The sequence below is a fragment of the Ornithodoros turicata genome, chromosome 4 (genome assembly GCF_037126465.1).
Source record: "Ornithodoros turicata isolate Travis chromosome 4, ASM3712646v1, whole genome shotgun sequence".
Classification (NCBI taxonomy): domain Eukaryota; kingdom Metazoa; phylum Arthropoda; class Arachnida; order Ixodida; family Argasidae; genus Ornithodoros; species Ornithodoros turicata.
The window spans coordinates 37,628,588-37,645,368 of NC_088204.1; the positions used below are offsets into that span (position 1 = coordinate 37,628,588).

Below are 16,781 nucleotides of genomic sequence, written 5' to 3' on the forward strand. Positions count from 1 at the left end.
CGAAGTACGTAACAGTGACTGTCCCCCCCCCCCCCCCCCCCATAGACGTCCCTCCGGATCTCTAAAGGATTTCTGAGGGACTTCACCGGTACCTCACGCCCACGCTGGTAGGAGGCTTCACAGTATAGCATATTTGCTCTGCAGAGGTGCTAGCCTCATCTGCTGATCGTTCTGTAGGGTCCGCGGTCATCGGTATCCGGTGCGCGTATTTGCAACCTCCAACTGTTAGTGTGTACGCTATAAGGAAACCACATTCGCTTTTATACTGGCAAAAACTGTCAGTTTATTGGTTTCAAATATATTTGAGCTTCAAATGAACAAAATATCACAGTGCACAGTTCCTATCGCAATCCAAAATCCTACAAATCACATTTACTTGGAACATTGCACAGACGAAAATGGCATGTGCAACACCGTAAGCATGACATCACACCTGCGTAAAGAGAACAATTTGGCTAATCACAGTGAGTGATTTGTTCCCCAGTCAGCCTCATTACGGCACAGTGAATGACTAGACAGATACGGGACACCGGTTATATTAAAAGGCAAGCCGAATTGAATTCAAAAGTTGAAGCCAAAAGGTAAGGCGTGGCACTGGTATGCCCAAATAAGAGCACTTGTAGCAAACTATGCATATATCGACATACAGATACAAGCAAATTAATATAATGCCGTTTCTGAGATTGCCACAAAGATCCGTAGAGAATTTTTGCACGCACAAGTCCTGTCAGCTTCCACACTAAAAAAAAGATAGGAACAACAGCTTGCACCTCTACAGCACATTTCGCTTGAAATGTTAAGTTTTATCTATCTTTCTATAACTTTTGTCACAAATTACAAGCAATTTAATGATGAGAAATTACATTTAATTTTAGATTAAATTTTCAAAATTAATGTTCAAATTTGCCGTGTTAGTATCAGATTTTTACACCATAAATCCAGAGCTGATGTCTGATATAGCCTGTCCCTATCAAAATACGCAGCTTACTACAAAGACAATTTTAATAGATTTTTCTAACGCGCAAGGCAACATATGCTTGTCTCATAAGCGAGCGGTGCGGTTTTCAACTAAGTAACCGAAGCAAAGCTGTGTATCTGAGTACACACAGTTTAAATGTCCTCTTTGTTGCTCCCATCTGCTGCTCCTCATTTGTAACGTTCCTGAGTTTGCGATGCATGATGGTGCAGTCACGACATAGTTGTCTCTTTCATTTCCCTCCCATTAAGGTAGCGACGCTTGAGGCACCGAGATCTTCGTGAGGTAACCTGACAACAAACAAAACCGAGACGTCATTAAATATTTATATCATTTACTTCATAGAGTTTTTTTTTTCTTCCAGAGCGATATACAAAATGTTTTGTTAGTGAGAATACAATTTAAAAAGAAAAAAAGAAAAAAAAGAGCTACTTAGATACCGCTTAGGTACCGCTTGGTGCGAAAACCTGTATGTACTTATACTGTTCACATAGTATGCATATACACACAGAAAATAAATAGATTGCATTATTTAGCTTATACTCATTGCCCTGAAACAGCGCAGGAGGTAAACATGCCCAGTTCGCAAGCCTCACGTGGTAATACAGGCCAGTGGCATGCCAAATGGAGCCCCTGCAAGCAGGGACACATTTGGAATCCTATCACAAATTTACCTACCTTGGCATTGTTGATCTGCTCATGAAAAAATTTCCCATACGGGTCGTACAGTAGTTGTTCGTTGGGATGCTGCGGGACAGGCCGCTGTGAAAGAACTGTTGTGGTTACCTATATAGATAGGAAAATGTTAAGAATTGCATCACTGGATGCTCTGTTTGGGACAGAAATGAAAAAGCGCGGCACCTTGTAAATGACGCTGACTTGTTCCTCTGAACCGAGAAGATGGAAGTGAGTAATCTTCTGCTGAGAGCAATCTTAAAGTGCATAGGACACAGGAGAGTCAGTTACCCCTGGCACAGTATCCTTTTTGTCGTACTGAAAGCTAACTTACGCTATCCATGTGTACAAGCTGATTCCAACGCAATGAATGCACTGGCCCTGGTTTACCTGCAATTAGATAAAGAGTACTACAGCTTACCGTGTCTGCGTTCAGGCCAAAAGTTTGTGATGGATAGGAGGCTGCTGTAACTTGGCAAATCCTTCATTGACTGATCCCCTGTAATGACATTCAACGTGCTACGGTGCACGATACATGTTTGTTATAAGCCAGTGTTTTCATACTATTTGTATTTGATAATAAAACTCACTGTCACTCTATAGCTTACAGTGTTGTTCTGGACTCGGCCATTGGTAGCGACTTCTCAAACAACTTCTCAACTCAGCAACTTGTCAAACGTCTTCATAACGAACCCTGAAACTGGGGAAAAACACACTAAACGCTGTTTACGTTGTCAAACGTGTTCGCTCTGAACTACCAGAAAATTATGTCCGTACGCTGCAAAACTTCACTGCATTATGAAAAACAGAACCCGTGAAAAAGTATCGTTATCTAAAAAAGAGCAAACATACCTATACTGCCGTCCATGTCTCTCACTTGTACATCAAACTGCGGCAATGCGCACGGACGCGCGCCGCCATCATGGAAGTCATAAATGCAAAGAACGGACAACGTCCTGCTCCCGCCACTTTTAGCGTTCAGTTTCACTCAACCGCAGTACCGTATGACTGTTTGCTTGTTACCAATTTCAAAACCATGGTACACCCCAATTATCCGCGGCACGTTATTCTCTATTGTCTATGTTAGCAGCTTTGCGTTACTGCTTTGCGTTGCAATGCTGTGAGCAACATTACAAAGCTAGTGAGAAATTAAAAATAATTAGCGCCATCTGGTTGCTAACGGACGCCATACACTCTAAATCTGGTACCTTCTAGTAAAGGGTAAAAATTTCAAAATTTTTACCCTCTATTTCAGAAGTTACCCTGTAACCTATGGGCAATGCCCTCTATAAATGTTACACAAATCACCAATAAATAGAGGTTACTGTCTCCTAACCGCCACACCGACGTAAAAGTTAGTTTTGCCAGCCATGGTTGTCTCTATAAGACGCCCGCCTCTTCACTGACGCTACAAAACAAATGGTGCTCAAAATGAGCTCTCATCAGTGCAGAACGCATACTGTCATTCCCAACATATAGCTATAATATACGTAATTCATCTAAAGGCATCCAGTGGCGAAAAGCGAGTGTTCACAGATTCACATGCACAACAAATGAAAGAAAGAAATAATTGCAGTTGCAGCATATGTATTATTTAATTGGCAAACTTGGAACTACAGTTCAGGCAAGAGCACGAGGACGTCACAATACCGACACTTCAGCTGTAGTGAACGACATTCAGTTTCAAGGAGGCATACTATTTACAGTCATCACGTTGTTGCAACTCCCTCTCCAGTACGCCGAAAACATCTCTATTTCTTTCTGATATACATGTCAGAATGACGAACCAGCGACGCGGGTACGGTTAATCGAAGCACACGAAGAAGTAAAACACAAGGATGACAAAGCACTAAGCAAATAACGGACGTCACACACACACGTACACACTGTGTTGAACCGTGTTGGAAAGACAGACTCTGCTGCGATTAGTGTTTCTAGAGTGTCCAGCAAAAACGTAACTACGTAAACTTTGTAGTGAACATACCGTAGAAATACCCTGATTCCATCGCTTCAAACTTGTGCTTTCTTCACAATTCTGAACACGATATGCAGTTGGTACAGACGCCGAGACACAATAACGTAACGCACACTGATCCAAAACTCTCGTACTGAATGATTGAATGTGCGGCTTGAACGAGAACACAGTGACATTTGAGCAGTACCTTTTATACAGGTTACCTTGCAAAGAAACAAGAAAAACAAACGAAGGAAATTCAAACGCTGAGTTCGTTTAGAAGTTACAACGTTCCTATATAAAGGGTACATGTATAAGTTACGACGATTGGATTTCCGTGGAACTCTGAAGTAACGATATTGTTCCTCCAGTGTCACGTTACAAGTCGCGTTTAACCTCTAAATAGAGGTATCGGACGTGTAACCTCTGCGATATTTGGAAATCTACGTCTATATAAAGGTTTCACATTGCTAAAAGTTACAATAAAGGGTACCGAGTTAAAAGTGTAATTCGGCCTCGCAGTTTGCGAGTGTTTGTGAGAGAGTAGAAGAAGGAAAGTGGGAGAACGGGAGGGAAGTCCCCATTACGACGGCCGAAGTACGCATGATGGACTTCATGGTTGTTGCGCTCCGCGGCTGTTCCTGGGACGTCTAAGGGATTGCCCACGCGGGACGTCGGATGTGCGGCTATTTTTCGGACGTCCCAGTGAGGTTTCGTGAGCGGCAGCGGCGGCGCTGCGCAAGTCAACGTGATATACTGTAGGTCTATTGCGGGTCCAATAGAATACCCGTTAGTTACATTCCATCCCATAGGTTCTGACAATGAGTCTACGTACATTTGTCGCGCCTTCACCGGTCCTTTGAATTGTTAAGCTGATGTACCCTCCTTTCTTCGTCGGATTGTGAAGGGGGTGGTTCCTTTGTTCACCAGACTTGCCATTATTGCTCACGTAGCAAAAGTCACCCGTGTCCTTCTGCTGTGCCCACCAGTAATAATAAGAGCCTTTTGCATACAAGAAGTAGATCTCAAGTCTGGAAAATACAAAAAATGCACTTAGATTTGATTATAGATGCATGAAACACATACACGGAGAATGCAGTTGAGAGTCCCTTGCATAAAATTCTTAAACGTCTTTGTAGCACGTAAGTAGTGGTATATATAAGATCTTATAACAATGGGCCGCTCAGGTTACATGCGACACGCACACGCACGATAAGATATATCAGAAAACAATGGAAATCATGTATCGATAGTGTGAACAATGGGTTCCCAGGTTTCAATAACATGCGCCGCCAGGATAAGGTAACGGTTAACTCGGGTAAACAATGGGAACTCACGTGTCGATAGTGTTTGATGGGCACCTGGATGCACGTTTAATGACATTTAATAACACGCAATGACATGTAATAACGCGCAATGACATGTAATAACACGCAAATGACATGTAATAACACACAAATGACATTTAATAACAGGCAATAACATCTGATGACATTTAATAGTATTTTTCCGATCGGGTTGAAGTCAGTCCGTCACCTGGTTTGGTTGCCGCGTCAGAGCGCCAGGTAGTTTCGGTTCCCACCAAGCGCCCTCTAGTTTTCAAGCTTTGGCCGTCTGTAGTTTCGGTTTCGGTTTTAAATGAATGGACGCCAAGCTTGGTTGCTCCACGTGTAGTTCTGGTTTCAGTTTCGAATTCCTACGTGTTGCCAGATGCCCTCTGGTTTCAAGCTATTGACCGACTGTAATTTCGGTTTCAAACCGCAGCACGCTAGTTTCGCTGTGACAACGTCAACGCAGGTTTTTGAATGGTTACCAGATGTCCCTCTAGTTTCAAGCTTTTGACCGTCTGTACTTACGGTTTCATTTGACAAAAAAATAAATGCCGCGTCACAGCATGATTTTTTCCCCCCATTTGATAAGTACACTCAAATAATGATGTACATCACAGACCAGACAACACTGTATATATTCCTTTTTTATTTCAGCACATTATTTTACTACTCTTTTATTCAACTAACGAAAGATATGTTACAAATTACTAGAGTCTTGCTTGACTTCATCCTTGTACAGAAGCAATCTGCAAAAACAAAGGGAAAACGAAACATCCTGTGAATGCTCTTCTCAATCAGGACAAAGTCTACGATGACTCAAATCTCGATCAGGTGTCACGCAACAACAACAAGCAGCATTATCAAAGAATCGGTTAACGTTTTCCACTTTCCGATATGTCTCTGTTACTGTGTCATGCATTTGCATAGGAGTACGACGTTTGGAAGTAAATAACCCAGTGACAACAATCACAATAAAATAGAGGTGTTCTATACACGCACATTTCCAAACTTGTGTTGCGCATTGCGACAACAGCATACAACGAATCGAGAAGCATTGCATGACTACGTATTGCGGTTACCAGCTGTGATGGTTTCGAAATAAAAATAACAAAAAAAAAAGGCATAAAGACAAGAGGTATACTCACATCCTTTCAAAGTTGCGTCGTCGATGAAGGTCTGATCGGTCTCAGTCGTCGACAGCTAGCTTATAAGACCCTTCATTTTTGTTTTATTTCAAGGGAAGGAAGGATCACGTGAATGCATCGTGGACAGCTTCTCCTTTCGCAGGAGCAGCATGTGAAATGCGATACCTCTTGCCGACGCGCTCTTTTTTCTTCTTCTTTTGGTATGATAACACAACCGCGAAACACCCGTCTGGCTTTTTCCAAACGCTCTTTGGGAACACCAACCACACACACACAAAAAAGAAACCGTTATCGCCCTCGCAAGATGAATTTTCGACTGGTGGTATACGCTGTCTGCCACGTACGAGCTTCCAGCAGTGAGTGTGCCACGTAAGAGCCAAGTGATGTGAGTATTTCAAACCATTTCTTGTGTTACAGTGTATCTTATAGCTAAATGAAATGCGGGCATGTATTTGTTTTAAATTCTTTTTATTGTTTCGCTCAGATGAGACAGCAGAGACATGGTAGCCGATTTCGAAAGAGTGATACCGTAACCGCTGTGCTTTCCATTCCCAATGAGTCTTGCAATATTGTACACATTGCCGGGACATCGTTCTATTACTTGCCTGGGTTCGAAGCTTATTTCACATAGCTTCGAGCACTCGAAGTTATAATAATTGTGCGCGACATTTGCTTCTTTCAAGCAATGCCATAGTTGACGTGTATCATTTTGCGACAGATTTACTCCGTATCTCGTCGGATGACCATTGCTGAGCCAAAGGCGTACGGCAGTTACTGCAGCTGGACATCGGTGGACGTAGATGTTATGGTCAATCTGAGTCACGGTAGTGCATTTTCCCTGTTTCAGTGTTGGTTTTGTAAATTCTGTTGTAGCTACGAAAACGAACAGGGAAACAGCACTCAGAAAGGACAAGGTGTAGCAGAACATCTCCGGACATCTATTTACCATGACGACCTACAGTAAAATGAGACAACTCGTCATGGATTTCAATATTTATTGGTAAGCGTCTTTGGGTGACAACCTATTTTGCAACAGGTCAATTGTCATGTCGTTTATGTACACAGCCAGGTAATGGTAGCCAGTCTTCATTGCGTAGTACATGATACATAGACTTTCGGCCACCAGTTGCATTACGTCGACGTCACGATCACCGTAATAGCTGAATATTGAGCTCATCTGTTTTCCCCATTCGGAGACCAGGTCGAACGGGTGGTCGGATAGGTGCTCACACTTCCTGTGCACCCGGGCATACATTGTTTTTGAAGACTCCCACACAGTCTTTTTCGCGGGAAGGTTCAGAGGCAGGGACTGGAACAGGAAAATGTCTCTGGTTATCTTAAATGCTGCGACGAGCACTGTGTCGTCCGTTGACTTCGATGAACCGCATTCTAACACGTCATTCCAACAGGTATGAGGACGGCGACATTTTCCTTGGAGTTGATGATCCTGGGTAACGTCCCGCATGCCGCACACATCATCACCCGATTGGGACCAGGAATCGCCAGCGTTGGTTGGCTGTTCGACATCGGACCAGTGATCGCCAGTCATTTCGTCGTCGGTGGTGGCAGGTAGTTCTCCGGAACCCAAGTCCTTCTACGACTTCCAGAAGGTTGCAACAGGTACTGCACCTTTCCATTCCGAACGCGTCTTTTTATAATGCGGTGGCCCTTTCCAGGCTGCACACGTGTTAATTCGCTTGCATAAAATTGACCTTCAATAGGTTCTTCCTGCTGGTCACGTAAGAGATAGGTATTCGGGTAACCAATCTTGACTGCTCTCACCACAAAAATTTCACGCGTAAACGAACCAAGATAACTTTTGACTAACTGGTGTCTAGACTTTGCTATTCTGACAAGCTGGCCAACGCGAAAACGTGGCTTCTCTGGGGGTTTGCTCGGAGTAGGATAGAGCTTTTGTCTAAATAAATGCTCATTTTCTTTGTTGACATCCACAGGTCGTGCCGACAGAGTTCTATGAACACGATGATTATATGCTTTGACCAGAGGCTGTAAAATTTTCAAGTACGATTTATGTCCCTGATATTCAAAAGCACGATAAAGTGGCGTCATAAGACTTCGAATAGATCGTTCTGCAATACTTGCTTTCGTATTTGAATTAGTGTGGAAGAGAGATATCCCTTTTGATTTTAAAAATGCTCCGACTGACTTATTGGTGAACTCTGTACCTCTGTCTGAATGAATCAGTCTCGGAGTCCCAATACGTCTAAAAGCGAGTCTCAGTCCACGTATAATTTCCGCTGCTCGTTTATTCTGCACAGGCACTACAGCAAGCATACGAGAAAATGCGTCGATACAAAACAAAAGATAGCGAAAACCCTTGTTGTATCTCGACAGTTTCTGAAGGTCTTTCAAATCTATTTGGAATATATCCTTCACACCCAAAACGATGGTCTTCCGGAACTGACGTGGTCGCTTAAGCTCTCTGAAGAGAGAGTACACATCACTGGTTTCCAGGAACTTGGCAACCTTCGCCGGCTTTTCACCGATCGCTCGTGCGAGTCGTTGAACACCACCTAGAGCACCAGGATGGTATACGTCCACGTAAGCAGCCATTAGCACAATTTTCTTCCACGAACACGAAGTCCATCGAATGACAAGTAGGCATTTATAACGGCTGCCACGTCACCTTTGTACCAAGAGGGCGATCGATTGTGCAGTTCGTATTTTATAAGCTCGATGACAGAACTACTTGGAACAACGCGAGAATGACAGATAATCCTTCCCTCTTCATCTATCGCAAATACGGTCTTTAGCATCTGCAGAATGGCGAGGGCCTTCTTCCTGTGTCGTGCGGGAAAATGCACCAGAATGTTTTCGTCCCGAAGGTAACCACAGTGTTCCTGTTGCGTTTCCAACGTGCTCAATACCGGTTCCATTCTCGAAGTCTCTTAGCCGCTCTTGTGATAACCGGAGAAATGCGTCGACGAGGTGTCTCAGGTGTAAACGTAGGACTACCGGCTGATGGCTCTGCAGTCTCCTTTTCAAGTCGAGATGGATGTACGATAAGTGTCGGTATATTTAGCTTGACCAATAGTGGTAGGATCCTCTCGAGATACGCGGGTCGCCACACATTTCGCGCTCTTGTGACCAAATAATAAACAAGGTCTACAACGTTGGTATTTGGTATTTGTTCACCATTGACAATGAGCTCAAACGTTTTACTATTCCAGCCGAGCACGGGTTTTAGTAAACGCAGTAATTGGCTTGCTCTCATCTTGTAGCCGCTGCTCATAAAATTAACGATGGCATCTTCCTCCTCGTCCGCTTGAATCTGTGTCTGCTCTCTTGTCGATGCCACATGATTTGTCTCCTCACCTGCTGCACTAGGCTGTCTTAATGTGTTCGCGGGAGGATGCAATAGCTTGTGCAAGTACTGGATGATCTCCTTGGCCTTGATATCATCAGGCTCCTGTTTATTCAATATCGACGGAATAGTGCTTTCCCGATAGGGAACAAGCTCGTATTTCTGCATTATTTAAATGCCGATTGCTTTTGCGATGCTTTTGCCCGCTAAACTTGAAACGAGACCTAACAAGGGGGGCAACAAAAATTGCAAAAACCCGCCGGACTGATGAAGAATCCGTTTAATTTTCTTCACATCTGCACGGTCTTGCCTGGAAGCCAGTGTCCTAATGGGTGTTGCAAAAGGCTGCAATTGCTTTTTAACTTTCGCCGGTACGTCGATGTTTCCTTTGCAGAGGTTCATACAAATCTCCCTGATTGTTCGTAGCTGTTCCCTGCTGGCATGTTGAATCAGGTTGTAACGATCTTCCCCTGTCTTTGCTTCAGCGATCATACGAAGGAAACGAATGTGTTTGTTAAGCCTTTTCATGACCTGTATACGATCTGTCTGTGATCATCCGGGAAAATGTTGGTCCACACCTTATAGTGATCGTTGCTCTGTTGAGACAAGTCGATAACTAAGTATGAGTATGGTTTCTGACAGGCATCTTTATATATCGTGGGCAACAAATCATTTCGCCCGAAAATCTGCCTGGACAGCATACGCAGCTGGTCTGTAGTGCGTGGTGAACGAAATAAAACGAGAGCCGTGCTATTGAATTGTATTGTGCGATACAAAGGGTCGTTGACGAACAGGTATTGCGAGATGAACACAGCCGTGATTGACAGGTGGTGACACCCAGCGATATAAAATTTGCAGATTTCTTTGAGTCTTTGTCCGGTCGGCTAAACAGTCGTCAAATATAAATAATGAGTGGCTATAATTCTCCGGATCTGCAGGGATGTCTTGACTGAAATTTACTTCAGGAAGAGTATCGAATACCGGCTGCTTATAAAGATAGATATACCATATTTGCTTGAACGGTTTGTCAAAGAGGACAGCTCTGTGTTTAATTAGTCGTGCCACGAAGGTGGATTTCCCACTTTGACTAGCCCCTGAAATTGACACCGAGGCAGGCGTCACGAACCTAAAAGGTGCTATCACTGTCATTTCGTGCAAGGGAATGAAGTCTGGTCAAGATACGTTTCGTTAGATAAACAAGTCCGTGCTTGCAAACTGCAGGGAAAAAAAGCAAACTGCAAAGGTAGGTTCGACTGCAGAGTTGACGATGTAAAAAAAAAAGAAGACTCCTCAAGGTTGCCATGCTGGCAACTTCTTATATAAGAACTGTCTGACGCTCAGCTCCTTCACTCTCGAACCTCCTTCTGAGGAGGTATGGTGTTCAGAATGATGAAATATTTTGCAGTGTTCTAACATGTGCTCCTTTTGTTTTCAGTCGGTCCAACGTGTCCGAAGGATCATCGTCGTCATCATTGCATCAGTGTACAAGTAAGCATCATGTCTTCGTCGATCTTGCATAAACTTGACAAGTTAAAGAAATGTGGAGAGTTTCAAAAAATGGCGACAATTCCTAAAAACATCAAGTATGATGTGGTTGATGTTAACAAAATTGAAACGAGGTATGGCGAGGCGGTCTACGTAGAAATTATGAAGGATCACGAGCACGTAAAGGTGTTCCTTCCAGCTCGGTTTCATAAACTAAGCACTCAAGACATCGAAGACATGAGGAACACGAGCGGGCTCTGGATGGAGAAGAAAGAGCGAGTTGGAAAAGAGGGGAAACGTCTTCTTTCGCCAGACATCGTGTTCGGTCAATCCGAGTAAAAAAATAAAAAGAAATGGTGACATGCCACCTTTGTCCTCCGGCCGATCGGCAGCACTACACAACAGCGCTGGGACTTCAAGTTCATCTGGCTAACGTTCATAACCTTGCAACACCCTGTATCCCATTTTGTGAGACACTCTGTACGCTCCGCAACTATACCAACCGCTATGAGCTTCATCTACATGACAGAGACGACGACGGGCAGGATGTCAGCACATTCTTTCATGAAAACGGACGCTACCTTGCCGGTGTACTTCGACATTTCGGATTTCCGTTACGCTTTTATGTTTTGCTGAAGGCGGAACTCGGTCGACATACGCCTGAGGATGAGATCATATTTGTCACTCAATTTATTCCTTCGAGTGTGCATACGCTGTGGTCGGAACGAGACGTAGAACGTGCTGTCATTGAAGTAGGCACTGAAGTCACCAACAATTTAGAAAAGCTTGAAATGCAAGGGTCGGGATTTTTCTTATTTCGAATTCACGCCTGCATTCTTCATGTCGGTCGTCTCGCACCACAGCTCATTGGTTGTACCGACTTTGAATTGCCAAACGAATTGAAAAAAAAGTGTCGGTGTCTTCTGAATGTCGACCTTCACGAGGATAGTGAACAGAACATGTGTTTCGCATTTTGCGTACTTGCCGGTCTACATCCTGCAAAGGGTTCTTACAGACGCAGAGCTTCATCCTACAGGTCATACCTGTCTCAATATGTATTTCCAGAGACGTTTCCTGTAGTGTTCCCGAAAGATGTAGAAATGTTTGAGAAGCAGAACGATGTGAGCATTAACGTGTACGGTTATGACAAAGATGAAAAATATGTTTACCCGATTAAGGTTGTTGACGACCAGTGCAAGAAGCATGTCGACCTACTGCTGATTGACTTCCATTTTGTACTCATTACTAATTTCAATGCTTTGTTCACACCACCTGGTTATTTTCACTGCAAACGGTGTACGATGGGTTTCACCACCCCGGGTGTACTCGCCGATCATCTACTAATGTGTAAACAACAAAAAGTGTCCAAGACTATTTTTCCAAAGAAGGGTGAGACACTGTCGTTTGCCGGAGAGCATTTGATGTCGGAAGTTCCCTTCTACTGTGTATACGACTTTGAGAGTGTACTATCACCGTGTTCGGGAGGCGGGAATGTCTACGAGGAACACATCCCTTCATCCTTCTGTCTCCTCGTCATACGCTCGTGCGATTCGTATGTCTTGAAGAAACATATTTACCGTGGTGCAGACTGCGTTTCCGTTTTCATGGAACTATTGCGTAATTTGCATGATGAGCTGTATGCGATGTTGCACGAGACTGTGCCCTTGCAAATGACCCCAGGAGACGAACTCGAACATTCTGAAGCCACTCACTGTAACATCTGTAAAGAACCATTCACTAAGAAGCAGAAAGTGCGAGACCATGATCACGTAAGTGGAGAATTTCGCCAATCATTGTGTCAGGGATGTAATCTGAAACTGCGGATACCACGGAAAGTGCCCATCATTGCACATAATGCCAATTATGACCTCGGATTCATAGTAGCTCATCTGCACCTGCTTCGGAAGACAGACATCAGAGTGATAGCCTCCAGTTGTCAAAAGTTTAAGGCTATAGACATTGGTGTGTTCCGCTTCATAGACTCGTTAAGCTTCCTCAATGCTAGTCTCGACACACTGACGAAAAATCTATGTGACAAAGGTGAATCTAACTTCAGGTGTCTGCGTCAGTTTTTCGCAGAGGAGGACTACTTCAGGTTGGTTGTACGTAAAGGGGTTTTCTGTTATAACTACGTTACCTCTTTTGAACGTTACGACGAGCCCTGTTTGCCATCACGTGACCAGTTCTTTAACCAACTGAACGGATCAGAAGTGAGCGAGGAAGATTACCGCCATGCGCAAAATGTGTTTGAAAAATTTCAACTGAAGAGCCTGGGCGAGTACTCGGATTTGTACCTTCTGACGGACGCATTGCTTCTGGCAGACGTGTTTCAAAACTTCCGAATATGGGCGTTGGAGACGCACAAAATTGAACCACTTCATTTCGTGTCACTCCCGGGACTAAGCATGTCTTGCGCACTAAAAATGAGCCGGATTAATCTGGATTTAATCCACGATCCCGATGCCTATCTGTTAATTGAACGGGGCCTGCGTGGTGGTATGACCCAGTGTTCAACGCGAATGGCCACTGCAAATGTCCCAGGGACAGATCAGTACGATCCCGAAAAACCAAAGACCATAATTCATTACATGGACATAAATGGACTCTATGGCACAGTGATGCGTGAACCACTCCCATTCGGAGACTTTGAATGGCTGTCACCCGAAGAGGTTGCAGGTTTAGATGTAACCCTTGTTGCAGATTATGCAGACGTTGGTTATTTTTTAGAGGTAGACCTGGCCTACGTACAAGAGCTCCACGAACGACATAAAGATTTACCGCTCGCGCCCGAAAAAATGAGCGTCCCGTATGAGTTGCTTTCGGATTATCAGAAAGACCTGATGAAAAAATTTAACCTCCCACAGCATGATATAGAACCGAAATTACTCCTTACACTGCTTGACAAGAAGAAGTATTTTCTTCATTATCGCAGTCTAAAGTTGTACCTACAGTTGGGTCTTCGGCTCGAGAAAATTCACCGGGTGCTCAGGTTCAAACAAAAACCATTCCTGCGATCCTATGTTGACTTCCATCATGAACTACGCAAGCAGGCAACCAATACCTTCGAACGTAACCTGTACAAGAGTTTAATTAACTCCGTATATGGGAAAACATGTATGAATGTACGAAAGTTCGTCGACTGTCGCTTAGCAACTTCCGAGGAGCAAGTGTTGAGATTCTTGCGTAAACCGAACCTCAAACAATTCAGGGCTCTAAGCTCTAACGTAGTCTTGTTTCAGTTCGCTCAATCGATAGTCCGTATGCGACAGCCTCTGTACCTGGGGTTCACTATTCTCGAGCTGTCTAAAGTCATGATGTATGACTTTTATTATAACAACTTGCTTCGGGTAGCCCCGGACACAAGGCTCTTGTATATGGACACAGATTCTTATATCGTGATGCTGAGCGATGAGAAGGCCCTTGCGGAGCTCGCCGATACCCACCTTGATACATCTGGTCATTCTTGTGATGACTCGATGTATTCTACGAAAAACGAGATGGTGCTAGGAAAATTTAAGAACGAAATGCCCCACGACCACATCCTAGGGTTCTGTTGCCTGAAACCAAAGCTCTATGCACTAGACCTCCATAGTAAAAGACGATACAATCGTGCTAAGGGGGTGAAACAATGTGAAGCCCAGAAGTTGCATTATTCAATGTACATAGACTCTCTTAAGCTTGGTGAAGTGTACAAAGTTTGTCAGAACCTCATGGTGCGCAAGGAAAATATAAATAAAAGTGTATGTGTTACAAAAGTAGCTTTAAATCCCCTAGACACAAAGCGTTTCATTTGTGAGGATGGTATCCACACGTTACCCTTTGGGTACGCATCCAATGGAAAGATGTAGACAGTTTTTATGCATATGTTGCCCTACCTGGCTGTTGTTGTTGTAATGCTGTTTTTTATATATATATATATATAAGATTGTGCCTGTAACGACATGGAAATAAATACAATTTTATTGTGTCAAAGTACACTGCAACATGACATGTTGTCTGTCTTTCTTGGGAATTGCTTCCGTACAAGGACGGGTACCAGCTTGTCGTTCAGCGTGAAGTTCGTTGACGAAAATCTCTGAGTGCACTCTCGGAGCGAGAATCCACAAGCGAGCATGCTGCCTACATACAGGCAGTAGAGGCCACATGTAGCTGATCCATAGCCCTGAAGTCTTTTCTTGTTATAGTAAAATGACCTGGTAGGATGAATGAATTGGTAGAATTCTTTGTAGACGGGCTGAATGCCGTAACTATCAAAATACGTAACTACATTGTCACCGGAAACATAAGTCATGGTCCAGTGTTCACCGTTACTGCTCCTTGGAGCTGTGTTAATCACATAAATCCCGGGTATGGCTTCCTGTCTTGCGATTTCATTGCATGCAAAGGTTCCCCGAAACAGTTCTCTGGTGCAGTAGTGTCTACTGAATGCTGCATAGAACTGCCACTCCTCCATGTTTATTTTTCAGACAAATTTCACTCGTCTGTCTTTGTTGATTTCTAGCACACGTGGTGTTTCGGATACAAACAACACCGTAACTGCTTCTGTTAGATTGGCAGCAAACGTTAGGGTCAGACGAACGTTGGCTTGAACAACAGGACAAAGAGCATTCACTTCTGCATCTGGAGTCAGATGGTAATAAAGCATAAATGTCTCTTTTGCATACGCAGCTGGAGCTATTGGTATATCCTTGCGTTTTAGTTTGTGAAGCAGGTGTATATAGGCTTTGGAATAGATGTCTCGTTGGAAGTCGAACTCATCCGTGTACTGTTGTCCACCAACGTCCAGTAGTGCTCGTTTTAGTTTGAAGTTCTCAAGCTTGAATGGGTTTCGTGGTCTGCTACCTTGGTAGGCATCGCTCCTGACCATCAATACTGTTAACTTGGAGGGAACTCGGTCGCTGTACAAATCGTCAAATATCACCTGAGATTGGTTAGGGGCGATGGTTCTGTACTTAATTTCCAGTCCTCGGAGAAGGTATACTGCAGGTGTTGTTTGAAGTCTTCGTTCTATACCAACAAGTATACTCGGCGATAACTGAACACGTCGGAGATAGAGCACGATACGTGAAAATTCCACAGTGTGCTTTTCTGTTGCACCATCAGCTTGCAAGAGACGAAAATCATCCGACGCTTGACGTAGCACAACTCGAATATCGGTTCCGTTAAGAATGAGCTTCTGTTGTTGACATATGTCGCTGAAGATTGGGCTGTACATGTCACACAGTGCCGATCCTTTGGTTCGCTTGTAACGAGCGAAAACTCCTTTTGAATCAGATGTGGGAGCATATACCTCACTCGTGCCTAAAGGGTCTGGCTCGTATAACATTGCTGAAAGGGTGTGTGTCTGAGTTACATTGTTGGCATTCGTAATGATGTCCAAGTAGGAACGGTAGCCATAATGTTCGAAACTCGAAACCAAGGTTGAATTCAGGTAGATATGTACGTGTTGAAACAATGATGAACCAAACGCTTGGACAGGTATGACTGCATCAGGTGTTGTTGAAGTGCTTGTTGTAGTTACCGCTGGATCTCCATTCTTTCGAATGATCTTGCACTGAATATGCAAAAAGCTGGATTGAAGATCAAAGAAGCCCCCACCGAGTCCCGGAACATTGTACTCGATCACTCCGCTTGATGTCGGAGCAGATACTGGGAAAAACTCGACGTATTCAGACTTCTCCAAAGCAAAATTTGTAGGTGGAAGAGAGAAGAGTTCCAGCTGGTTTGTAGTACACAGACAAGAATCTTTATGCACTACTGCAATAGACATTTTTTTTTTTCTGTCAAGTAAAGAAGTCAGATTTCCTCCGCTTCTCCGCAGGTCGAGCTTTTTTAATGGCCTTGCGTTTTCTTCCTTTCCCTGTGAGTCTCTGAAGTAACTCGTCACGAG

General features: G+C 43.8%; 2 protein-coding genes across 5 annotated transcripts in view; one reads left to right on the forward strand and one right to left on the reverse strand.

Annotated features, from left to right (window-relative positions):
• The window catches only part of LOC135393015 (uncharacterized), a 126,055-nt gene that overhangs the window by 67,611 nt on the left and 41,663 nt on the right, over positions 1 to 16,781 (reverse strand). For both annotated transcript variants that reach the window (XM_064623613.1, XM_064623612.1), the window contains exon 3: positions 4,441 to 4,636. In XM_064623613.1, the coding sequence (XP_064479683.1) occupies positions 4,441 to 4,636 (196 nt within the window). The remainder of the gene's footprint in view (positions 1 to 4,440; positions 4,637 to 16,781) is intronic.
• LOC135391441 (uncharacterized) lies at positions 5,629 to 14,879 on the forward strand. Of its 3 annotated transcripts, none has more exons than XM_064621699.1 (4): positions 5,629 to 7,081; positions 7,491 to 7,701; positions 10,842 to 10,894; positions 11,091 to 14,879. In XM_064621699.1, the coding sequence occupies exon 4, from the start codon at positions 11,245 to 11,247 to the stop codon at positions 14,737 to 14,739; it is 3,495 nt and encodes a 1,164-aa protein (XP_064477769.1). In that variant the 5' UTR covers positions 5,629 to 7,081; positions 7,491 to 7,701; positions 10,842 to 10,894; positions 11,091 to 11,244; the 3' UTR covers positions 14,740 to 14,879. The 3 variants fall into 3 exon arrangements, with proteins under 3 accessions (XP_064477769.1, XP_064477768.1, XP_064477767.1); XM_064621698.1 differs by having other exon boundaries at positions 5,629 to 6,466; positions 6,800 to 7,081; positions 10,842 to 14,879; XM_064621697.1 differs by having other exon boundaries at positions 10,842 to 14,879.